Raw genomic sequence first — 18,516 nt, forward strand, 5'->3', positions numbered from 1 at the left:
CTGCCAGAGGTCCTGAGTTCAATTCCCAGCAACCACATGATGGCTCATAACCATCTGTAATGGGATCTGATGCCCTCTTCTGGTGTGTCAGAAGAGAGCAAAGTATACTCATATACAAAAAAAAAAAAAAACAGCTGTCAGGTCCATAATAGTTGTATTCCCATTCCTTCCTGGAACACTGTGTCTGGTCAAGAATGGCCTTAAAACACAGGGCTGCTCAGCAACCACAAAAGCAAACTTATAAAGAAAGTTTATAAAGTCGGAGACCTGCAGACCATTCCCAAGAAAAGGCAAGCTAAAAGGAAGCAACTGCACTTTAAAATCTCATGCTAATGTCTCTTGTGAGGCCATGCCAGTGCCTGGCAAATACAGAAGTGGATGCTCACAGTCATCTATAGGATGGGACACAGGGCCCCGGATGGAGAAGCTAGAGAAAGCACCCAAGGAGCTGAAGGGATCTGCAACCCAATAGGTGGAACAACAATATGAACTAACCAGTACCCCGGAGCTCGTGTCTCTAGCTGCATATGTAGCAGAAGATGGCCTAGTCGGCCATCATTGGGAAGAGGTCCCTTGGCCTTGCAAACTTTATATGCCCCAGTACAAGGGAATGCCAGGGTCAAGAAGTGGGAGTGGGTAGGTAGGGGAGCAGGGTGGGGGGAGGGTATAGGGACTTTTGGGATAGCATTTGAAATGTAAATGAAGAAAGTATCAATAAAAAAATTAAAAAGGGGGCTGGAGATGGCTCAGTGGTTAAGAGCACTGACTGTTCTTCCAGAGGTCCTGAGTTCAATCCCCAGCAACCACATGGTGGCTCACAACCATCTGTAATGGGATCCAATGCCCTCTTCTGGTGTCTGAAGACAGCTACAGTGTACTCATATAAATAAAATAAATAAATCTTTAAAAAAAATTAAAAAGAAATAAAATTTTAAAAAATCTCATGCTAAAATACCCTCCTTTCACAGTCTGCACAGGAGCATCGGTAACCTGTGTACATCGATAGCATTCTTTCTTTAAGACATTAGACTTTTAATTAGCAGTTCTCGGGCTCTTTGGGTTCCTTATGCATCTTATCATCCACCAACACACACACACGGTATAGAGGCTTGACTAGCAAGTGCCAGGTTCTGGGTCTAATCCCTAGCCTCACCAAAACAAAAGACCTAAGTGTTCTCTGTCTCAGGAGTCCTTCAGGCCTTGGTGAGATGGGATGCTATTACCCTAACTGAGTGGTTCTCAGCCTTCCTAATACTGAGCCCCTCTCATACTGTGCTGACTCCTACCCATAAAATTATCTTCACTGCTACCTCATAACTGTAATTTTGCTACTGTTATGAATCATAATGTAAATATCTGTATTTTCTGATGATGTTAGTGACCCCTGAAAGGGTCACTCAACAACCAAAGGGTTACAACCCACAGGTTGAAAAATCACTGCCTTAACAACTTTTTTTTAATTTAGATTATTAGGTTTAGATTATTGTTCGTTTCAAGGAAACCATTAACTTGAGAAGATAGGATGTCAAAGAGACATATAAAGATCTAGGCTGGAGAGTTTGTCCCTGTGTTTTCATACTAAGACCTTGGCAAAAATCTTTTATTTCATCTGAGTAGCTCACATATTATTTTATTTCTACATAGTGCACGCTCTCGAAAAGTACAAAGCAGCCGGGCGTGGTGGCACATGCCTTTAATCCCAGCACTCAGGAGGCAGAGGCAGGCGAATTTCTGAGTTCGAGGCCAGCCTGGTCTACAGAGTGAGTTCCAAAACAGCCAGGGCTACACAGAGAAACCCTGTCTCAAAAACCACCAAAAAAAAAAGTACAAAGCACACCATACACTAACAAACCCCAGGGAGCTTTCCCAGTACACTGAAAAAGAATACTTTCGAAAGGGAATTTTAATTTGCTGCTAACATTTCTCTATAAGTAAAACCTCATGTACATTAAAAAAGCAAGGCATGGCCAGGCAGTAGGGTGATGGTGCACACCTCTGATCACAGTGCTCTGGAGGCAGAGGCAGGAAGATGTCAAGAGTTGGAGGTCAGCCTGGTCTAAAAAGTGAGTTCCCGAACAGTTGGGGCGACACAGAGAAACCATGCCTGGAAACAAACAAACAAACAAACAAGACAACAACAAAGGTAAGAAGCAAACGCGCTGTTTTTACCTGAAGATTATTGAAATCAACTTTCATAATCTGAAAGCACTCTGTCAGAGGCAGGTATCCGCCGGGGATGCCACTCATCTTTTCAGTTGTGTAGGGTTCAACTGTTTCCTCTGGATTGACAGAAGCAGAGGCTGGGCTCTGAAATCTGACATTTGTTGGTAAATGTATACCAGCAATGTCCTTAGCTCCAACCCTAGTAAGAGTTGAAAGAAATGGTAAGGTGTAAGACAGGATTTGTAAATTATCAAATATCATTGTCTAATAGTTGAGAAAATATAAACATAATAATGAAATAAGACCTCATGGCCACAGGTGTCTCAAATATAGATATAAATAGTCACATGAAGAAAAAGTGATAAATAACGCCACATTAAAATTAACAATTTTGTGAAGAAATGGCTAGAGGTTAAGCACCCTTTCTGTTCTCGTAGAGTCCCTGAGCTCAGCTGGGTCCACCTGTTGGATGTCATAGAAACACCTACAACTCCAGCAAAACCCTCTTATGGTCCCACAAACTCCACATACACATGGCACACACACAAACACACAAGCAGAAATATAAATTTTAAAACTTTTAAAAAGGAAAGTATTTACAGAACACATATTCAACAAATGACTCCTATTCATATTCAAAAAATGTGCTTTTGAATTCTGGCAAGCTAACAGGAGACAAGCAAGAACAGACAAAGCACTTCGTTCAGTCCTTCACCACGTACATAGGGATGTGAGTGAGCATCACACAATGAGGTGAGAGCCACACCACGTACTCTACAAGATGGGCACCATCTTTGAACCAGAGTGAGCAGATGTCCTGAATTCAATTCCCAACATCCACATGATGGCTCACAACCATCTGTACAGCTACAGCGTACTCAGATACATACAATAAATAAATAAATCTTTAAAAAAAAAAAAAGAATCCTTCAATTTAAGAAAAAGAAAAGAAAAGAAAAAAGAAAAAGTTGGCTCTGATCCTGGAATTCTACTTCAAATAAGTAAAACTAAGCATCAAAGAGGTCTGCCTGCCTCTGCCCTGCCCCCACCTGAGTGCTCTTCTAACCACTTACCTATGATGCCTTCGTATCTCTGCACACTCGACTGCCATCCCAAATATAACAGCACCCGCTGGTATCACTTTCCCATACTTCCCGCAATTTCCATTTTCTCCTTTGGCCTAAAAATATAACAAAAGTTAAAACATTACAAGTACAAATAAGTGTGTGTGTGTATGTGTGTGTGTGTGTGTGTGTGTGTATACAGTCTAAGAAATTTCTCCTTTAAAATTTCACTTGCTTGTGCATGTGTAATACATACAAATATATGTAACTTAATGTTTAGAATACAAGTACAAAGAGGAAGAGTGGTATATAAAGCTATATCACTCTAGAATATCATTTAATAATTTTTAAAAAAAAAGGAGCCCAGCAGTGGTGGTGCTGGTCTTTACTCCCAGCACTCTGGAGGCAGAGGCAGAAGAATCTCTGAGTTCAAGGTCAGCCTGGTCTACATAGAGAAACCGTGTCTTGAAAAACTAAAATGAGAAATGAAAAAAAGCACCAGCTACTGTAGCAGAGGACCCGGTCAATTCCCAGCATCCGCAGGCAGCTCGTGATCTTCCCTAACCTAGACCCACAGGATGCCATGCCTTCTTCTGACTTCCACAGCACTGCACACATGTGACTGACAGGCACATTCACGTGACAGACACACAAACATCTAATAGCTATACACACACATTCAAAAGGCACACATATCCAACAGGTATATAAACATTCGACAGGTGCACACAAATCCAACAGGCATATACACATTTGACATGTGCACACATGTGCAACAGGCACATACACATTCTACAGGCAGGCAAGTGCGCACACACACACACACACACACACACACACACGACAGGTATGCATGTATGCAGGGGAAAAATTAAATACATAAAACAAAATTAAATAAGTCTTTAGAGAGAGAGAATAAAATCAGGCTTGAAATATAGCTCAGGAGCAGAGCACTAGCCATGTGTAAGGTGCCAAGTTCAACTCCTAGCACTAGAAAAAAAGGAAGAAAATACCAAAGTCATCATTATTTACTAGAAAAATAAACTTCTTTTCTATACTAAATACATGTCATCTTCTATAAAGCTGACTTTCCTTATTATATACAATGTATATAATAAACTAGCTGTGATACACATATAGCTTGTGGGCTACAGTAGCAGGGTTCAAGATGCTCTCTAGTAGCCCACGTTTACTGAGTACTTAAAACATGTCTGAACTAATATTACCACCTTCTTTTCTAGAGATCTGCCAAAATCCCAGGCAGAGACAGCTGTGAGATTCAAATTTCTTCCCTCTTCTACTCAAAAATTTTAGTGAGTTCCTCCACAAATCAGCTCTCATTCACAGGACTTCCAGTAGAATCTTTATCTGCAACCTTACTGGTACATACAACACACATTGTATTACATTGCTTCCAAATGCCTTTTCTTGTGTTTCTTTCCATGTATACAGTTGTACTCTGACATATTTTTAATGTCTTGCAAACATTCTAGGGGCTCAATATGCCTTTTTAAAAAATGAATTCTTCATCGAATTGTAAGTGGTCTTGTGCTGCTTACCTTTGGTTGCAGAAGTAAATGTTCCCATGCATGAATTAAACTCTCCACAATTCCTTCTCCAAATACACCTGCATCGACAGTTTCTGTTACAACTAGGGACACTCTATAGAATGATGTTTTAAAGATATATGTAAGTAAACTGATATACTATTTCTATAAAGCTGTCAAAGCTGAGAGAAAAGGGCAAATATGTTACAGAAAATCTTTAAAATATTCTAATACATTTCATTTCATTTCATTATCTTCCCCTGAGTCCTGAGATGTCCCTTGGGTCCCTCTTCCTCATTAGCTCCCTTCCCTTGCTCTAGGCACAGAAGGGTTGCACTCCCAGACTTTGTTCACAGCCCAAGTCCTTAAGAGTAATTGGCACCCACAGCTTTCCTGGTCCCTGCCTGAACATTAAACATTTAGCTTCTAACTCTAATATAATCTAAGTGTTCTTCTCCTAGTCTGGAATGGTGCTTTATGTCTGTAATCCCAGAACATGGCACAGAGAGGCAAGATGCTAAGGCAGAAGCTAAAGGTAATCTTTGACTACATAGTTGGTTTGATGCTAGCCTGGGCTACATGAAACTCTGCATTAAAAAGCAAAAACAAACCAGGGAAGGAACACATCCATAGACTCTGTCAATGACCCTTCCTTCTCAAAGTTCATTCTCTTTTTCTTGTTTTTTTTTTTTATTTTGTTTTGTTGAGACAGGGTTTCTCTATGTGGCCCTGGCTGTCATGGACGTAGTGCTATAGACCAGGCTGGCCTCAATGTCAGAGATCCTGACCACAGTGAGATGCAGATACAAACACAGGGCTTCTAAGACAGTGCATACAGCCCTTGAAGGACACAAGCAAAGCACTCGTCTACTGGATCTTATAACATGTTTAAAAACATGTTATAAAAACTTTCATTCTGGTCAAGACCAGTGATGACAACGTGATGTCTACCGAGGGTGAGCTGCTCACATTGTAAACTGTTAGCTAGCACTGCTGACCTACAGGAAATCTGTCTACTTTAATGAACAAAACCATATGATTTAGCTGCATGTGGTGGTGCACACTTTTAGTCTCAGCACTCGGGAGGCAGAGGCAGGCAGGTGTCTGAGTTGGAGGCCAGCCTGGTCTACAGAGTGAGTTCCAGGACAGACAGGGCTACACAGAGAAACCCTGTCTCGAAAAAAACAAAACATACAAAAAGACACAATAAAGTGACATGCTAAAGGAGCATTTCTCACTATCAATTTTTCTTGAGTTCTGAAGCACTTTTAAAAACATGTTATAAAAACCTGTATTTTGCCAGGCATGGTCACGCACGCCTTTAATCCCAGCACTCGGGAGGCAGAGGCAGGCGGATTTCTGAGTTCGAGGCCAGCCTGGTCTACAAAGTGAGTTCCAGGACAGCCAGGGCTATACAGAGAAACCCTGTCTCGAAAAACCATTTAAAAAAAAACCCTGTATTTTATTAAACTAGGTGATAACCATATCTTCAGATTTAACAAGGATTGTTAGCACTTTTGTTAACATAAGAAGCTGGAAATGCATCAAAATGATTTTAGTGACTTATCAACACACCTTTCAGGAATGTGCTTCGGAATTTCGATATCAAGTGACTTCATATGTAGAAGCTTTATCCCATTTTCCATCTTGTTTGCAGCCACTACGTCACAGGCAAGTTCATACATGGTCTTGGATAATTCACAGGCATATACTGATTGTGCGCCAGCTTTTTTAGCAAACATGCTACAAAAGAAGAAAAATACATTGTATCGTTTTCCAACTTTAATAAAATTAAGATGCTTAAAACATGGGATCTTCCTTCCATTCTTTAATGTAACCATTATTTGTTCTGCACTTAGAAAGTAGGACTAGCAAAATGGCTCAACAGGTAAAAGCACCAGGCAGTGGTGGCACACACCTTTAATCCCAGCACTTGGGCTGCAGAGGCAGGTGGATTTCTGAGTTTGAGGCCAGCCTGGTCTACAGAGTGAGTTGCAGGACAGCCAGGGCTACACAGAGAAACCCTGTCTTGTAAAACAAAACAAAAACAAAACAAAAAAATGCAGGTAAAAGCATTTGCACGTGCAAATCTGACAACCCAAGTTCAATCCCTAAAGCCCAGCGGAAGGCAAAAAGACTGAAAGCTAGCTCCTGACTTCCATATGCATACTATGGCACACATGCTTGGACATTCACACACACATTTGCGTGCAAATAAGGCCAAGCATAGTAGCATAGCCTTTAATCCCAGCACTTGGGAGACAGAAGCAGATAGATCTCTGTGAGCCCCAGACCAGCCTGGTACACATAGCAAGTTCCAGGGCTACACAGAGAAACTGTCTCAAAATGATGATGATGATGATGAAGAAGAAGAAGAAGAAGAAGAAGAAGAAGAAGAAGAAGGCGGCGACGGCGACGATGATGGAGGACGAGGAGGAAGAGGAAGGAGGAGGAGGAGGAGAAGAAAAGGAGAAGAGAAGGAGAAGAACTAGTATACTTGTTTAAAAACAAATCATTCAATAAATAATATCCATTCATTTGTTTTGGTTTTGGTTTTCTGAGACAGGGTCTCTCTATATAGCACTGACTGTCCTGGAACTCATTATGTATATCAAACTCATCCTAAACTCAGAGATCCTCCTGCCTCTGCTTTCTGAGTGATGGGATTCAAGGTGTGTGCCACCACACCCAGATCAGCACACACACAATTAAGACATGACTGGCAATGAGTTGCTTTATAGGCTTTCTAGATTCCACCAAAATGTTAATATAAAACATATCCTTTCATTATGGAGATTTTCAATAATCCCACGTATTTCTTAGTTTACAACTTTTTTTTTTTTTTTTTTTTTTTTGGTTTTTCGAGACAGGGTTTCTCTGTATAGTTCTGACTCTGTAGACCAGGCTGGCCTCAAACTCAGAAATCTGCCTGCCTCTGCCTCCCAAGTGCTGGGATTAAAGGCGTGCACCACCACTGCCTGGCTTACTTGAACTTCTGATAAGTAAAACCATAATAAAAAGTACAATACTAAAAGTTGTATCAACAACCCTAAACATACTATGAGGAAAACTGCTATTTTTATATACGAATGTAAATATAATAGAAAATAATAATTACAACAAACCTCAGTATTCCAGTTCCCGTGCCAATATCCAGAACGGTTCTGGAGCCCAAGCACACTGCCTTCTGGATTGCTGCATTATAAGTCGCATTTCTCTTGGTGTCATTAAGCATGATGAAGTGCCAGCGCTCCACCAGCCAGTTTGCTACACGATAAAAGTTCTCCTTTGCATCACTGAAATCAGGGTTTAGCTTCACTGCTTTGTGAAAATACCCAGCTGCCTCATCTCGAAAGCCCATTCTAAAGGGGGAAAGACAAAAGTACATTCAACTCCATGTGGCCAACTACAGTGCCTCTGTGCATGTACTAACCCGGCCTGAAAGTCCTCTGTCACAGGCCAAAGGCCAGAGCAGTCCTCCGCCTCTGCAAACCTCCCTTTCTTCGAGGACGGCACTCTGCTGGCGTATCTCAGATGTCCTCGGGGTAGAAGTGGGGCACTAAGGCAGTAACTTGTACTGAACTGACTGTGAGCAAATACAAAGTAAAAACCAAGGGGAGATACCACCAAGTCATCAAACAGTGCTTCCTCAAACTGTATCTCCCTGGCACGGCCTACAACAGTTCATCATAGGTGGACTGCGTTGCTCACCACTAATCTGTAGCTCGTGTGCCATCAGACCCCAGCAGCCTCCAAACGTTTACTCTTTGTTCGGCCTAAGAGCTCCTTGACGAGACGAGGATTTCTACTATGATCAAGTGTGCTCTATACACAGCTGTCGTGAATCAGCAATTTACGGAGCACACATTCAACAGAGGAACAAGTCGTTCTTCTCACTCCTGCCTTCAAGAACAATGTTTGGCCATCATCCGTTCTAAACCCTGGCAAATACAGAAGTGGATGCTCACAGTCATCCATTGGATGGAGCACAGGGTCCCCAATGAAGGAGCTGGAAGTACCCAGGGAGCTGAAGGGGTTTGTAGCCCCATAGGAGGAACAACAATATGAACTAACCAGGATCTCCAAAGCTCTCTGGGACTAAACCACCAACCAAAGAAAACACATGGTGGGACTCAAGGCTCTAGCTGCATATGTAGCAGAGATGGCATAGTTGGTCATCAATGGGAGGAGAGGCCCTTAGTCCTGTGAAGGTTCTATGCCCCAGTATAGGGGAATGCCAGGGCCAGGAAACGGGAGTGGGTGGGTTCGTGAGCAGGGGGAGAGGGAAAGGGATAAGGGATTTTCGGAGGGGAAACTAGGTAATGTAAATTAAGAAAATATCAAATTAAAAAAAATAAAGTGAATGCTACAAAAAAAAAAAAAAGAAACTTAGACTACATATTCTGGGCATGGGTAAGACAATGAGGCTAACTCACGAAAGAGCAGTGCTATTTTAAACTGTAGGCAATCATTCTTTAGTTTAAATAAAAGAATCTAAGGTCAGTATATGCTATTTCTTTGCTACCTTGAAGGTAGAGATAAATATCTTGTTTATATGCTTATCACAGCAGAAAATACATGGTATTGATGTAAAAAGCCTCACCATGATGAACCCAAGTATGTAACAATGAAGACTACTGCTCAATTAATTTATTTTGTCAGAACTCTAGAGACTGCATATACTCCTGTCCCCAGAGCCCTGGCCCTGCACAGTCCTCTAAGTCAAGTAAGGGGCCCTTGGGAGAAGGAGACAAGACTACTAGTTTGATTGTTGACAGCTAATAGACTTTAGATACAGTGCAGAAGAGAATTATGAGAAGGAACATATGAAATGACAGCCACCTATTAAACCCCTCACATGTGAAAGTGCAACTTGTCAGTTTGCCAGAACCAGGCTCTTTCCCTGTTACTTTAAAACATTCAAATTCAAAAGCAACGCTAAGCTTTCATTGTGGTTCCTGGGATTGCTTGGAAACAAAGAGTTCCCGTGGCAGGTCAGACTGGTGCGCTTTGAGAAGCCATCTTACAAGGCCGACCTCTGACTGGCATGTGGGTATAATGACTGATGAGGGCTCTCACTGCTTTGACTGGCGAGTAATTCATCGAGCCTCACTGTTTATATAAGCAATGTGATTATGCTGGATATGGCTTCTACTATGGGAGCCTAGAACTTGGGTATACACCACACGGAGGTGGTGGTACCTAAGGATGTATACTCTATGCAACCTCCAATAAAAACCCTGTATAGTTGGCCTCAATGGAGCTTCCCAGACTACAAGCCTACTGCTGAGGCAGGAACTCCACTGTGACTTGGAGAGGCCCTGAGAGGCCTGCTCTTGGGTTCCTTGTGACTCCGCCAGTGTCCCTTTCCCCTTCGCTAGTCTTGCTTCTCAATCAAACTAAGACAGCCAGTTACTGACTTACTACCAAACTTATCCATTTTGTCTGCTGTGTGAAATCTTATCTGGCCATCAGTTTCCCACCGATCACTACAAGGTGCAGGAGACACTGCAGGAGGGAAGGTTTTGCTTTCTAGTTCCATTCCTCAGGGCTTACCCAGTACCCGTACTCCCAGTGGGCATGGGAGGCACCAGCAGCAGCCAATGATGGCAATTTACCTAAAGCTCTACCCTAGTGGGGATCTCATTAACAGTATGCTCCAAATTTTATACTTCCCTACTAGGATCTCTCGGAAACCCTGAAAGGACAAATTCTACTATGGTCCGAAGAACAGATTTCTGCCAAGGCATCCTGGGAACCACGGCTGTGCCTTCTCAAACAAGGCCTGGATCTGAGTCCAGTGAGAAAACTCTTCCTTGAATACTTCCTTAGTGCTAGGGGTGTGACTCTTATAAAATGTATTATAAATCTGCCGTGGGCTGACAAGATGGCTCAGCAGGTAAAGGTTCTTGCCACTAAGCTTGAAGACCTTAGTTCAATCTTCAAAACCTACTTGATAGAAGAAGAGAACCAACTCCCAGAAGTTGTCCTCTGACCACCACATGCACTTCATGCTTCATGGCACAGGCAACTACACATGTGTACCAATGTTCACACATATCCATACAAATGTACCCACATGTGCACACACAGAATAAACCAATTTTAAAATTGCTCTTTTTACTATTTATTACATATTTACTATTCCTATATCCTTTTGAGCTCTCCTTATTGCTAGCTAATCACTCATTCCTCCAATCCTGCTGATTACTTACATTAAACATTCCCTATTCAAATTACTGAATCTACAAACATAGTGGTGTATATATGTAGTCTGTGGCTAAAACATGACTGGACTGAGCTGGTGGTAAGACTTTATCTCAAAACCAAATGAAGTAAGTGAACGCATGATTTATCCTTGCTTTGGCCTGACAGAGATAATCCTATACTCATGAAGGCATGACAAACCTGAAGAGATGCTCTCCCATACTGTTGCAAATCACTTCATCATCAGGAAACAGCTCCAAGGCCTGCTCATAGCAACCAAGTAAGTCTTGTATTCGACTCAGTGCATGAAGCTCTTCAGCCCACTTGAAAAGCGTATACTGAAAAGTTTCCTTTATAAACAAGAAAAAAAGTACAAATTAGTAAAAAAAGCATGAGGAATACGCAACTCTAGCTGAAGACTCCAGCAAGTGGAACTGAGCCTGAAATGAATGATGGCCTCCAACTGGTAACCTTTAGTAAGTACTGTTCAACAACCGTGATTGAGGACTTCCTAGGATGCTTAAGGTCCTGGGTTTGGCTCATAATAACAACAAAAATAAGCAAATAAATAAAACAACTAAGGGGCTACAGAGATAGTCCAGCAGTTAAGAGTACTGCTGCTCTTGGTGTTCAGTTCCCAGACCCACATTAACAGCTCACAAATGGTTATAATTCTAATTCCATGGAATCCAATCCCCTCTTCTGATCTCCTTAGACCTGCACACATGAGACATTTTATGTATATACACATACATATATAGACAGATAGGCAGACAGATACATGCATGCATGCATACATACATACATAGATTTAAGCAATACTCATACATACTATGGAATGGCCAAGCAATAACCAGCCCAACCCATGGACAAGCACCAATCCCTGACACTACTAATGATACTCTGTTATACTTGCAGACAGGAGCCTAGCATGGCTGTCCTCTTAAGAGGCTCCACCCAGCAGATGCAGAGACCCACAGAGAAACACTGGATGGAGCTTGGGAACTCTTAGGGAAGAGTTCGAGGAAGGATTGAGGGCCCCAACAGGGATCAGAACTCCACAGCAAGACCAACAGAATCAACTAAACTGTTCCCTTGGGACTCTCAGAGACTGAACCATCAACCAAAGGGCATACATGGTCTGGACCTAGATCCCCCACACATATGTAGTAGACGTGCAGTTTGGTCTTATTGTGGGTCCCAAATAACTGAAGCAGAAGCTATCTCTAAAGCCATTGCCTGTCTGTGGAAGCCATTCCCCTAATTTGACTGTCTTGTCTGGCCTCAGTGGGAGAAGCACCTAGTTCTGCAGAAACTTGGTGTGCCAGGGTGTAGAGCTGTCCAGGAGGAGCATCCATTCTCTCAGAAGAGAAGGGGAGGACTGTGTGAGGGAGGCATGAGGGGGCAGTGATCAAGATATAAAGTGAAGAAAAAATAGGTTTAAAACAAAAGTTTAAGTAGTTTAATGTGACTGAAGTATGGATATATGTAGCAAAGAGAATATCAGGAAAGCAAATTTCTGCAAATGAGGCTTTTGCAAAAAAAAAAATATGAACTTTGTTTCATATAAAACCAAGCCAGTTTCTAAGTCCTACTGAATGCTGGTCATTACCAGTTTGTTTGTTTGTTTGTTTTTAATACATAACTAGGATAGAGCCTCATATAATCCAGGCTAACCTCAAACTGTGTATGTAGCTGAGGGTAACCTAGAACTTCTGACCCTGCTGCCTCTACCTTCCACAGGCTGGGATTACAAGTGTGTACTGCCACACTGGGTTTAGACCTCATACGTGATAGGCACAATTCTACTAATCGAGCTACTTCTCCAGCCACATGCTTTCTTTTTACACATTTAGTTTTTTCTGTGCTGCGGGTAGAAGCCAGAGCCCCACACACAGGGCCATTCTATGGCAAGTTGTTGTACAGGCCTCTTCTCCAAGACAAACCACTGACATCTTAGAGGGGAGCTTAGCTGGGTCACCTACAAAAGATCACACCAGATGGACTTACTGTTTAAATCCCTTTCAGAAAGGCAGGCTGGGTGGTGAGACCTCGCCTGAGTCCTCTGCTGCTCCCCACCACCTGCTATATGCAACTGTCCTAACTGCATGGTCTCATGGATTGTCTAGAGCAGCGGTTCTCAACCTTCCTAATGCTGGGACCCTTTGATACAGTTTATCTTTTGGTTTTTTTGTTTTAAAAATTAATTTTATATTTGTATGTATATGGTATATGTGTGTGTTTGTGTGTGCGTATTCATTTATGTGTTTTTTTTCTTTTTAAATATTTTTAATTAGGTATTTTCCTCATTTACATTTCCAATGCTATCCCCAAAGTCCCCCATACCCTGCCCACAACTCCCCTACCCACCCACTCCCACTTTTTGGCCCTGGCGTTCCACTATACTGGGGCATATAAAGTTTGTGTGTCCAATGGGCCTCTCTTTCCAGTGATGGCCGACTAGGCCATCTTTCTATACATATGCAGCTAGAGACAAGAGCTCCGGGGTACTGGTTAGTTCATATTGTTGTTCCACCTATAGGGTTGCAGATCTCTTTAGCTCCTTGGGTACTTTCTCTAGCTCCTTCATTGGGGGCCCTGTGATCCATCCAATAGCTGACTGTGAGCATCCACTTCTGTGTTTGCTAGGCCCCGGCATCGTCTCACAAGAGACAGCTATATCTGGGCCCTTTCAGCAAAATCTTGCTAGTGTATGCAATGGTGTCAGCGTTTGGAAGCTGATTATGAGATGGATCCCCGGATATGGCAGTCTCTAGATGGTCCATCTTTCATCACAGCTCCAAACTTTGTCTCTGTAACTCCTTTCATGGGTGTTTTGTTCCCAATTCTAAGAAGGGGCACAGTGTCCACACTTTGGTCTACGTAATACAGTTTATCTTAGTTATGGTTTCCATTGCTGTGAAGAAACACCATGACCAAGGTAACTCTTATAAAGGCAAACATTTAATTGGGGCTGGCTTACAGTTTCAGAAATTCGGTCCATTATCATCACAGAGTAAAACAAGGCAGCATCCAGGCAGACATGGTACTAGAAGAGTTAAGAGTTCTACATCTTGATTTGAAGGGAACCAGAAGGGGACTCTCTTCCACAGGCAAACAGAAAAGGGGCCTCTTCCACACTGGTCAGAGCTCAAGCACAGGATCTCATAGCCCACCCCCACAGTGCCTCACTTCCTCCAACAAAGCCATACCTATTCCTACAAGGCCATACCTCCTAATAGTGCACTTCAGTGGGCCAAGCATATTCAAACCACCACGTACCACTCCCTGGCCCGCACAGGCTCGTTCAAACATACCTAGCCATAGCATAATGCAAAATACATTCAGAACAACTTCAAAAAAGTCCCCACAGTCTATCACAGTCTCAACAATGTTTAAAATGCCGAAGTTCAAAGTGTCTTCTGAGATTCACACAGTCTCTTAACTGTAATCCCCTATAAAATCAAAAGGCAGATTACATACTTCCAATATCACAGGATATACATCACCATTCCAAAATGTCATACTGAAGAAATATTGGACCAAAACAAGAGAGAAAACCAGCTGGGCATACTCCAAACTCTGCCACTCTATGCCTGGTATCAAAGCCGTCTTCAGGTCTCCAACTCCTTTCTGCTTTGTTGACTGCAACACAATTCTTTCTCTTTGGATGGTTCCACTCCCTGTTAGATTTCCTCAGCAGATAGCCCATGGCTCTGGCATCTCTAACATCTTGGGGTCTCCCAGGCAACTCAACTTCACAGCTTCTTGTTCCAATGTCTGGGATCCACACATGATCTTCTAGGCTCCTCCAAAGGTCTTGGGTCACCTCTCCAGCTCTGCCCTCTATAGCACTGTAGGCTCTGGTTGACACCTGGTCCATACTACTGCTGTTGTTCTTGGTGATCATCCCTTGGTACTGGCGTCTTCAATACACTAGTGTCTTCTGCTGCCAACTAGGCTTCACCAATAGCCTCTTACAGGCTCCCTTCATGGTACTAAGCCCTAGCTTCTTTGCATGACCTCTTCAGTCCTGGGCCGTCAACTGCAACTGAGGCTACACCTTTAGCCATGGCCTTCCTTTGCTTCTCACAGTCTTAAGCCTCAGCTGCTCTTCATGACCCCCTCATACCTTCAAAACCAGCACCACCTAGGTGATTCTTACACATTACAGCTATAGTACGAGGTACAATTTTGTCTATCTCTGGAACACAGTTTCTTTGTGATCTCAGAAAAAAGCTCCCAGAATCCTTCACCTCAGTGATGCTGGTCTATAGGCTTAGGTTTTTCAAAACCTACTTTAATAAGGGTTCTTTAACACTTCAACCTCCCTTCTAGCACACCACTCACTAGAGGTAGGGGAAAAGAAAGGTTAGTAGGAAATGGGAGTGTGCACCTGTTTAAAAATAGTTCTTTGGGGCAAGTCCAATCTTCATTGTTAGCAGTCCAGTCTACTTGACAAACACCAAACACGAACCAGCAGTAGCAGTTCAATTCAGAAGAAACCATAAGGCTCTGCCGATCAGCAGGAGTCCATAGAAGCAACAAGAAGCAGCCAGAATAAGATGGGAAGGTCTTTGGTGGGATATTCTTTACGAAGTCACGACAAGTGGCATAGAGCAAGGTGAACCAATGCAAGAGCTTCCATCACACTGTCTGTGTGGTCATATTTATATTCTTTCTAATCATCCCGCAGCTTTCATGTGTCTGCTTCAGCAAAACATCACCTGACATAACTGAGTCCCCAGAGAAACCATGAATTTCCACTTTACTCGTCTCTTCTTAATCACTGCTAATTTCTTCACTCCAGCTAACCAGCATCAATTGTCCCAGTAACCCCTTCTATTCTTGACTATAAAGTTATCCCTGCTCAGTAAAGGCTTTCCAGTGCAGCCTTTTGAAGTAGGAGCGTTCACACTCCAGTAAATAACCCCTCATCTGTCTTCTGTAAGTAAGCCCAGTGAGCTCATCGCTTCCTGCAGAGACCGGTCTGTCATTGGGATTTTAGAAGGAAGGGCAGGTACAGCTTATGTATTCCCCTGAATAAGAATTTTACCAACACAAGCACTCTACTGATGATCTACATGCAGCCAATTTTTATATGTATTTTCAACACACACTGTTTATCTTGTCTGTTCTCAGAGGCAGCAGCTAGAACTGTGCAAAGAATTGTGTTGGTCCACTATGATAAGTTATTTCTGTCCCAGTGAAATATGCCAACTCAAACCAGGTTAGATTAATCAAATATAGGTTTATTGGGAAGCTGCTCTCAGGTGGGCGAGTTCACTGGCCCCAAGGAAGGAGGCCAGGGAAGCTGCCATGGGGATGGTGGGAAAAGGAACGAAAGAAAGGGTTTAGGAGCAGAGAGAGAAGGAGAAGGGGGAGGGGACCAAAATGTCTGGGTTATATAGGGAAGAGCCTCTGGGGAAGGGGCAGCCCAGCCTCTGGGCTGGAAAGTTCAGGGTTGGGGGCAGGATATGCCAGGTAGAGACTGAGGGATGCTGGGAGAACCTGGAGGTCAGATCCACTTTGATATATAAAATATGCACCTCAGTCCCTTGTCAGAAACCAGACACACTATTCTACTGCTGTCTACACAGAGGAACAAACGACCCAACATACTAGCATATTCCCAAGTAAACCAACAGGTCCTGAAATTTCTATGGACTACAAAAGCCTAATGCTACTGACATCTAGTGGGCAGAGGACAAACCGTGCTGTGAAACAGGAAGGGAGACACAGGACTGTCTGGTGCAAAATGTCACCAGTGTCAGGTTGAGAAACTCTGGACTAAACAAAGCAAGACTGTCCACAGCTTAAAACTGTATGTGCATTTAAGTTACTTTTTTGAAATTGAGATTCTAACATAAAAAAAAATACAGTAGTTCAACAGGTTAACTGATGCAAGTAAGATGAATCAATAAATATTAAGAGTTCCTTATGACTGAACACTATCCAACCTCAGGATACACAGCATTCTTTCTACACAAGATAACGCAACGCCTACAAGGCAGGGCTAATTTAAATTAGATACTGGAGGGGAAAAAGAACTACCCAGTCCTATCCCATTTAAAAGGCCTTTGGAATCTTAAGTGAGGCAGAAATTTTGAAACAGATGTGTGACAACTTTTGACTTTTGTTACTAAAACCTGGCTGTATTGAGATGGGCTGTAGGCTGTAGGGGAGCCCAGTACGGAATCGACTCCCATAGTAATTAGATGCTTGGAGAGTTCGTCTTTGTCTCTGTATGTCTCGGTGTCTCTGTCTTTCCCTGTCTTTCGTCTCTGTTACACACACACACACACACACACACACACACACACACACTCACACACACACACACACACACACACCACCCTGTTGTTCCTGCTCAGATCACAGGATTTGCTAGCCACTGAAAAAAATAAGGCCTCACCTTCACGTCGTCTTTGAGCTCTGGCGCCAGGCTGAGCACCAGAAGGTAATGGGCATAAGCGGTGCCGAAGTCCTGGTCACCTAGACAGTGCTCAGCACTCTGCAAGGACCGTGCCACCAGCCGGTCCCGGCCGGCCGCACCTGCGCCACCCCCGGCGCCCCGGCGGGGCCTGGGCCTCGAGTTCGGCATGGCTAAGTCTCCGCTGGGAAGTCCACGAAGGAGGACGGCCTCGTCCGGGAAAAGAGAGTCTCCACGGCGCGCTTCCCTGGGCCGGTCGCAGCAACTGGACGCACAGAGGCACTGGGTGCACACAGCAGGAAGCCCCGCCTTCCCAGCGGCGGACAGAGCTGCGCGCGCATCCTGCGGCGATGCGCTGTGATGATGTCACGCCAGGGAGCGCCCCGCGGTCCACTATAGTCTTGGAGTACTAGGCTGTGAGGTCATTTTCTGGGATGGGGTGTTTTGGCAGGCTGCAACCAAAGGTTTCCACCCTCTCTCCTGCCTCCTGGAGAGTGTGGCTGCGAATTCCAAACCCTGCTCTAGTCCTGCGTGTGCGATGCTCCAGGCCTTCTGACTCTCAGCGCACCAGACTCACTACTGCAAAACGAAATAAAAGCTCCTTAATCACTGTATACTCTCTTAGTATTAAGTATTCTCATAAAACTCAGTGAGGTGGAACTTGGGATCACACTCTAAAAAAGGAAAAGGCCATCACGGAGAACTGCTTCAAGGTTGAACAGTGGGATGGGTACGGCCGAGTCTGAATTTCTTGATGACATGCACATTAACACAGAAGACTGATGTCAAGTGTGGCCTCTAAGATATAAATCCGAACTTTTAAAGCAATGTATAGAAATTGTAGCGAAAGCTATTTTTTGTTCCCATTTTGAAGAGATTAGCGGTGCATACAGTGGTTAACAATGTGAAATGGAGGATACACCATTTTGGATATTAAAGTAAAATTCTCCAGTTCTCCCAAGTCCATCCTTTATGTGTCTTTTTGCTTTCTCTAGTGTCTTATTGTCTGATCCACTCTTGTAAGCAGATACCTATGTACCAAGGAAAGGTCTTCGAAGACAGGAACTAATCACAATTATTTTAATATGTACAGAATGACAAT

General features: G+C 43.2%; 1 protein-coding gene across 2 annotated transcripts in view; it reads right to left on the reverse strand.

The window, feature by feature from the left end:
- The window catches only part of Prmt9 (protein arginine methyltransferase 9), a 38,722-nt gene extending 21,013 nt beyond the window's left edge, over window positions 1-17,709 (reverse strand). For both annotated transcript variants that reach the window (XM_021170000.3, XM_085843804.1), the window contains exons 1-7: window positions 17,397-17,709; window positions 11,183-11,331; window positions 7,900-8,136; window positions 6,350-6,517; window positions 4,787-4,889; window positions 3,237-3,343; window positions 2,170-2,362 (exon numbers count right to left, since the gene is read on the reverse strand). In XM_021170000.3, the coding sequence (XP_021025659.1) occupies window positions 2,170-2,362; window positions 3,237-3,343; window positions 4,787-4,889; window positions 6,350-6,517; window positions 7,900-8,136; window positions 11,183-11,331; window positions 17,397-17,585 (1,146 nt within the window). In that variant the 5' untranslated portion in view covers window positions 17,586-17,709. The remainder of the gene's footprint in view (window positions 1-2,169; window positions 2,363-3,236; window positions 3,344-4,786; window positions 4,890-6,349; window positions 6,518-7,899; window positions 8,137-11,182; window positions 11,332-17,396) is intronic.
- Window positions 17,710-18,516: the final 807 nt, after the last annotated feature.

The sequence above is a fragment of the Mus caroli genome, unplaced genomic scaffold (assembly GCF_978045245.1).
Source record: "Mus caroli unplaced genomic scaffold, Mus_caroli_1 scaffold_10, whole genome shotgun sequence".
NCBI classification, from domain to species: domain Eukaryota; kingdom Metazoa; phylum Chordata; class Mammalia; order Rodentia; family Muridae; genus Mus; species Mus caroli.